General features: G+C 34.0%; 1 protein-coding gene across 1 annotated transcript in view; it reads left to right on the plus strand.

Moving 5' to 3' along the window:
* LOC129257045 (serine--tRNA ligase, cytoplasmic-like) overlaps positions 1-4,890 on the plus strand; it is a 32,860-nt gene extending 27,970 nt beyond the window's left edge. Inside the window, exon 11 of the mRNA XM_054895273.2 lies at positions 133-4,890. Within this exon, the coding sequence (XP_054751248.2) occupies positions 133-314 (182 nt within the window). The 3' untranslated portion in view covers positions 315-4,890. The remainder of the gene's footprint in view (positions 1-132) is intronic.
* The last annotated feature ends 2,817 nt before the right edge of the window (positions 4,891-7,707 follow it).

Genomic DNA, 7,707 nt, shown 5'->3' on the forward strand with positions numbered 1-7,707 from the left:
AAGAAATTCCAATATCTATGAACATGCTTAAATGGCTTACATATATTTTTTTTGCTATTTTCTTCCTAAAATTTGTATAACAACAATATACATATAACTAAAAAATTTCACGTGAACTATGTTTTTCTTCAGAGTTCAAAGAATTCATCAAGTTTACCAAACCATCTCCGATGGATGAGCAACAAACCAAGAAAGAGAAGAAACAGAAAGAAGGAGGAAAGAAGAAGGGTAAATCACAGGAGAGTGGAGATGTAGCAGCAAAAACACAAGATGGTATTGCCAAAGGAATTGAAAAAATGGCCGTAGATCAATGATGTCTGCAGATGGATTGCTAATGGATCCAAACATTGTTAATCTATTCTCTATGTGATGCAATGGGAATGTCAAGCTTATGATGAATATGTTATCAGAACATATTTCTTTCAAACTCATCATTTTCGGCCTGAAAGAGCATTATATTTTATGATTTTTTTTTCTATGTATTATCATGTAATGAATATGTTGCATTAGATTGCTAATCTCTCCTCTTTTATACACTCCAATGCTTCACTTCTCAGTTCCATCTTTCTTACGCGCTCTCTCTTTTTCCCTCTCTTCTCATTCATTACTGTACATCAAATCTTGATTAGTAGACTTTCTCTTGATTTTATTTATGTTTAGTACTTTTCAAACAAACCGTTACAGCAAACATAAAGCCTTTGAATGTTTTTCTATAAAGTGTACTGACAATCCACACATTCAAGTAGGCTGTAATGAATTTGGAGAACAAGAATTAAATGAAACACTTCAAGTGAAACTATTTTTCAGCTACTTCCTTGTCATTTTTAAAGGTATAAATATCAATTAGCAACACATTAGAAACCTGCTTGAAGCTTGTACAGTTATGAGAGTATACCCTACTGACCAGATACATAGACTATCATAGCCATTATCCATGCAACGTTCACATCAGAAAAATAAAATTGTCAAAGACTTCTCACTAGTTAAAACAGTTGAATTCAAATATCAACTAGACGAATGTCCACACTGGAATGTCTGTCTCATGTATACTGTTTACTTATGCTGTCCTAAGACATGCTGTACTAAAAAACAACAGACTTGTTGTACATGATGGTACAGCTGTTAGAGCTAAGCTTGTTGATGAAGAAATACCTATCAATTTAAAAATATAAAAAGGAATGTACCAATTTTTTGCTTTAGTTTTGGTGAGAGCTTATTACTTGATAATACTTGGTTTCTTTCTTGGTTTGGGTTACATTAGATTTTAGGCATGCATAAGGTTTAGACATAGCTAGCATTTTAGTCTTTTCAATAAGATTTGTTGTGGAAGCTGCTTACGTACAAAAGGAAAACAACTAGGTATGTTTATCCCTTCTTTTCTTGAATTTATCCGGAATTCATGGCCTGAAGTAGAGCTCTACTGCTCTGCAGTGGTCATCAGAAAGATATCAGACCTTTATCACCGCAATTGACCTTCCATATCTTATTTCTTGTATTCGTGTTAATGCTAACTTTATTTCCTCCTTGATGACATATATAAATGTGCAATCACTTTAAAGAAAGTCAAATCATTTATTGAATCCATCTCTTTCTCCCATATCTCTCTTACCATATTCTACAGTTTGTTTTTTTCTGAATACGTTTTATAACTACATATTTCTTGATTTTTTCTTTTGTTTTCGTTGTTGGAAAGGGCACTTTTTTTTCAGCAAAATTGCTAGTCAATTCTTATGATTGTAATTAGAATCTCCATATTGCCATAGAAGGAAATCATAATATTGAGGAAACTTCGATGATTTTATATCTATTGTTAATGGCTTTGAGTCAAAGATATTTTTTGTAATTATAGCTGTCCTGTTTAACATGGCAAGAAGTTTATATTTAACGTTAAGTCAGGAAATCATAGACAGGATGTATGGAAAGAGAAAATTCATGGGCTTCTATTGATGCTCAAGACAATTTTATAGGTTACAGTTACCACTCGTGGTAATGATTACCTTGAATCACTCACATTTTTTTTGGGGGGGATAGTCATCTTTAATTTTTTTCTCCTTGTGACATGACTTAACAACATAGTAAATCAGATTATAACTATTAAAATAACATCATCATCTTTAACTACCTATACCCTGTTTACAGGGCAGGGTTGGGCGGTACTCGGCCTCCCTATTTTGTGCGTTAACATTGCTTGGCCCAACCTACATTGGAACCTTTCAATATTTTGTTATAGTGGCACTCTACATGTAAAAAAAAATATTTGGTGGAGTGCCGGGGTCAAATTGCAGTGCCAGGCGGACTCGCATTTGGGTCTGCACCCTTTTAGAGGGAAAAATGGCCAGCTGAGCACTAGAAAAAACAATGTCCAGAGCTTGGCCAAATATGCGGCTGCTTTTGGCCTTTTGTACATGAACAGTTGCCTATTTTCACTGTACATTTAGCCATACTGTGCAATTAAGTAAATGCTTCTCTAGAAATTATGTAACATAGTCCAGTTCTACGTTGCATGATGAAAGCAGTCAATGTCAAGTTCAGTGTTGGCGTTAAGGTGATACAGCAGCAACAACACCTTACTTGAAATAAAGCTTGTGCCTGGATTGATATCACATTGTGTTGCTACCAATGATGCATTTGGTATTATTTTTGTAATCCAACATCTGATGTAGATTAGGCTAAATATGCACCTATAAGAGATGGACACTCATTGAATAGTTAATGAATTCACTAGCATGTGACCATCATTGTGCTTTGAATAAAATTCTCTTCATATTTGTCAATTAGGCCTTGAGATAAAAGAAGCAATTTGTGATTAGACATTGATATTGCACAAACTGTACGCGCAGATGATAAATCACTTAAATCCTGAAAAATCGATGTGCAGTTCTGGTTTACCTTTGGCAATCTTCGTTCCATGTGTTTTATTTGGGAAAATGTATGCATATTTCAAGAAAGAGGCAATAAAGTGATTTTCTATTATGTATAATCCCAGTTTTCAAATTTTCCTATTTCCTAATATTCCAGAGATACAATCTCCATATTGTGTAGAGAGTGTTTATCACTTAATGTTATTGAGGTCATTATGTGCATGCGGAAGTGTGCGGATCAAATGATAACATATTTGATGTCACAAAATTGTCTGCTTCTCAACTTTGCTGCTCCATATCTAAAGTATGTTGATTGAAAAACATTTTCTAACACAGGGCATCAGCCAACAAAACCAAAACCAGGAAACCTGTGCCTTTGTAAATGATCAGATATGACTATGGTAGTTGTTGTCAAAACACCTGAATGTTCTCATTAAGATGCACATAATCACTAGGCTGTGGATCTCGTTCGATCAAAGATATGAAAGGGTTATATGTCCATCTCTAATACGTCAATGGGCTAACTAATTCAACCCTGAACACCAACACCTATAATGTTCTTAAAATTGCCATAGTCTGTGAGATTCAATTGTTTTAGTTTCTTTATAAAAGGGATAGTGAAAACACACTTTTCAAAGGTTTTTTTAAGAACAATTATACCAGTGAGCTGTAGGTCTATGTTTAGGAATGTAAAGAATATGTGTAAGTCTGAGGAAATTTACATCTAAAAGGTTGTGACGCTTTGCCCAAGATTGATTAGTCACTGATTCCAAACGATTATTTTGTCTGTATGTCCATGGGCCATGCAGATAGTGCTACCTTAGCAATATGAGCTAACTATACCAGTAGACCTTATGACAATACTGTTAATTTTTTACATAAATGATAAAATGTAAAATGTCAATTCAAATGATGAAAGCATTTTTCCTTTGTATATTCCCCCTTCAAATATCAAAGACTATTTTTACAGGGATGAAATAGATTGGAAGGACAAGTCCACTCCAATAAAAAGTCCATTTGAATACAAAGAAAAAAATCCAACAAACATAACACTAAAAATTTCATCAAAATCGGATGTAAAATAAGAAAGTTATGACATTTTAAAATTTCGCTTAATTTTACAAAACAGTTATATGCACATCCTGGTCTGTATGCAACTGAGGAGACTGATGACGTCATCCACTCACTATTTCTTTTGTATTTCATTATATGAAATATTCTAATTTTCTCCTCATTGCCAAGTGAAACAACGATTAATTCCTCCCTGAACATGTGGAATTAGCATTGTTTAATACTATATGGTTCAGTCAAGTCGGTCCTTATTGTCAAATTTGTAAAAAATAAAATATTGTATAATTCAAACAATAAAAAACAAAAGAAATAGTGAGGGACATCATCGACTATCTCATTTGCATGTCACTCAGTTGTGCATATCACTGTTTTGTGAAAAATGATCGAAACTTAAAAATTTCATAACTTTCTTATTTTACTTCCGATTTTGATGAAATTTTCAGTGTTGTGCTAGTTTGATTATTCTCTATTTATTAAAATCAACATTTTCTAGGGTGGACTTGACCTTTAAGTAACAATGGTAATGATAAATGTCCTTAGCTTGAATCAATGCAGTTTCTGTTGATGTCTACATTTATTTATTTTTTTCAAAAACAAGAGTGACATTCTTCTTAAACTTGTAACTATCATTGTCAATTTGAACTAAAAATCATTAGTATAGAATGTGAAAGTAGTATAGAAGAAAAGTCTTGCTTAATCTTTCAAATGACTTTTGACCCGAGGTCAGATGCACTGGGTGAGATATGATTATCTGAGAAAGTCTAAAGCATACCCATGTTTGAAAAGAAAAATAAGATTTGTTTTAATGAAATGTCAACATTGCTCCTGTAAACTATTTTTTAATAGTTTATTTCCAGCATATGAAGAATTACATGATATGTTATATTTCTGTTATGTCTGCCTATGTCTCTTTATGCGAGATGTATGTATTATATTAAATAAATCATCCTTCAATTTATTTGTTTCAGTTACTCTGTCAGGGAGAATATTTATTTTACCTCCGCCTACTGTAGATGGTTGCTTGAGGCATTATGTTATCAGGTTGTCTGTCCGTCCCTCTCCTATTTTCTTTCTCTCTCTATAACCATTTGACCGAACAACTGGAAACTTGATTCATTTACCCCAGTCTGTAGGAGGGATAATGGTCATGTTAAAGTTTGGGGTCATGAGGTCACAGAGGTCATTATATACCTGAAAATGTCTTCTTTTTTGTGCAATAATTGAATAACCATTTGAGAGGTCAACTTCAACTTGTTTCATGTATGCATAATCTGTATTAGATCTTGGGGTCATGAGGTCAAAGGTCACAGACATTGAATTATGTATATATCTCAATGGATATTGTTTGCATGATTATATTAAATATAATTTAACAGTAGCATAATGGGCCAAACATTGCGTACAATTTAAACTTCCCAGAACTTTGTCAGCAAGCAAAACCAGCTAGCATAAAATGTGACCATTTTTTTTTTTATAAGAAAGGGTTATTTTGTGATAGATTTTGACAATATATTTTGTAAATTAAATATTATTTCATCTTTTTCCCTCTCCTTTTCTTTAATTTTCTCCTTTGAATTTCTTGGTCATGGAACGGGGGGGGGGGGGGGGGGGAGGGCATTGCCCACATCTGTGTTGTATTTATTTTATTTTTTTGTCAGAAGTGAAATGAATATGAATTTGAAATTATAACTTATTCACAACATAACTGAAAAACCATTTTAAAAATTAAAAGATTATTGTACTGTGACCTCATTAGATTTGAGAGTCATAAGATCAAAGGTCACAGTGGTCATTATTTGAACATATCAGAAGTTAGGTGTGTAATAATAATTCTTGAGCAAGCAATGACTGAGGAATACATTTTGACTGTATGCAGTAGGGGAGAAGAAGTCGTGGTTGGATAGACAGTTTTTGGGAGACGATAAAGTGAGGGGGGGGCAGGAATGAGTTGTTTGATTTTTGTATGAATTATGAACTTTATAAATTTTATGGAGTATGTTCATACTATTTTGCAGAAGTCAAACCGACTTCTTGTTGTAGTAGAAAGAATAAGATGTGAATCTATATCGGGCGGATCCAGCTTTCGCCAATATGGGGGGGGGGCGAAAAATTATGTTTACCCATATTTTCCCCGATCGACCGCTCAAAGTTGATTTTTGTTTGTTTCTTTGAAGAAGTAAACGCAAAGCGCAAGCTAATTTTTTGGGGGAAATTTCATTTTTTGTCCTGAAAATTGAAAATTTAAATATCGTCTTACGGCCTTCTTGATAGTCAGGCAGCATATGTCATGATTTACCGGCTAGCTTAAACAAAAGTCTGATTTTTCACTGTTATGGGATTGGTGACATCACAAGGAACAAGTTTCATCTTGGTGACAAATTTCTAATGGTCATCTTGACCATGTTAGGGGTCAATAGGTGTCAAAGTTGAAATTGCCCCAATTCTGTCGAATGACACATCAAATTGGTTTTTTTTATACTGAACAAAAAAAGTTTACACAATCATATACTCATGACCTCCCGTTAAAAAGTTGTGACTGGAAACGTCAAAAGGTCAACGAACTTTCGGTAAATGGGAAATTACACTGAAGGTTTTAAGAAAGCTCATTTTTTATGCATGTGTGTACTTTTTTATTTTTTTTATTTTGATAAGTTCATCGTCAAAAGTCCTTATCCAGAAGATGTAAAGGGTCAAGACAAGGTCAGGGAAAGATCATGAGGTCAACCAACTTTCATTGTTAGCCAAAATTACACTAAAAGTGGTTAGAATTTTTACCGCTTTTAGTGTATTTTGGCTACCAATGAAAGTTTGTTGACCTTATGAACTTTCCCTGACCATGTCTAGACCCTTTATATCTTCTGGATTAGGACTTCTGAAGATGAACTTATTAAAATTGAAAATAACAAAGTACACACATGCAAAAAAAGGGGAACATTTAAAAAATTTGCTTTCTTAACGCCTTCAGTGTAATTTGCCATTTAACGGAAGTTCGTTGACCTTTTGATATTTCCGGTCATAATTTTTTAACGGAGGTCACGAGTATATGGTTTTGTACACTTTTTTGTTCAGTAGGATGGGGGGTCGGGTGTCCGGACACTTTATATTTTTGAAGCCTTCTTTTTTGTCTTTGGATTACACTAAAAATATGAATTCAATACTTAGTAATCATCTTCTATTTTGTTCTTTATAATATTTCCTAACATTTTGTACTAAAAATTTATGAAACTTCGCTTTCAAATTTTTCCAAATGACTTTCTAAAATTGATCGTCCGGACACACAACCTGTCCGGACACACAACAACTGGGTATAACAAGACAAACAATTTGATGTATGACTCGACACGATCGGTATGAACCCCATTTTGACCTCTCACATGGTCAAGGTGACCATTTGTCACCAAGTTGAAAGTTGTTCCTTGTGATGTCACCAATCACATAATTTGTCGAAGTAGAAGACATAATATGCTGCCCGACTATGAGCGCAGATGGTAATCCTCCCATGCAGAAATACTCGGCCGTTGACGGAGTGCAGGAAACCCATGTGCAGAAGAACGCAGAACTTTGCGGTAGCTAGCGTGGTTATGCGGTGACACTGCGAACTAAGGCCTAAGTATTTATTAGTTTCCACTCTTCCTGGAATCCAGAAATTCCAGGAAGTTATGCTATTTTCCAGGATCATTCCAGGAAGTATTCATTTTCGGGAATTGTGTTATTTTCTGAATTTCATGTCAAATCTATCACAAAATTTGATCTTTTTAATTAAAATGTCAACATT

Source organism: Lytechinus pictus, chromosome 3 (assembly GCF_037042905.1).
Source record: "Lytechinus pictus isolate F3 Inbred chromosome 3, Lp3.0, whole genome shotgun sequence".
Lineage (NCBI taxonomy): Eukaryota > Metazoa > Echinodermata > Echinoidea > Temnopleuroida > Toxopneustidae > Lytechinus > Lytechinus pictus.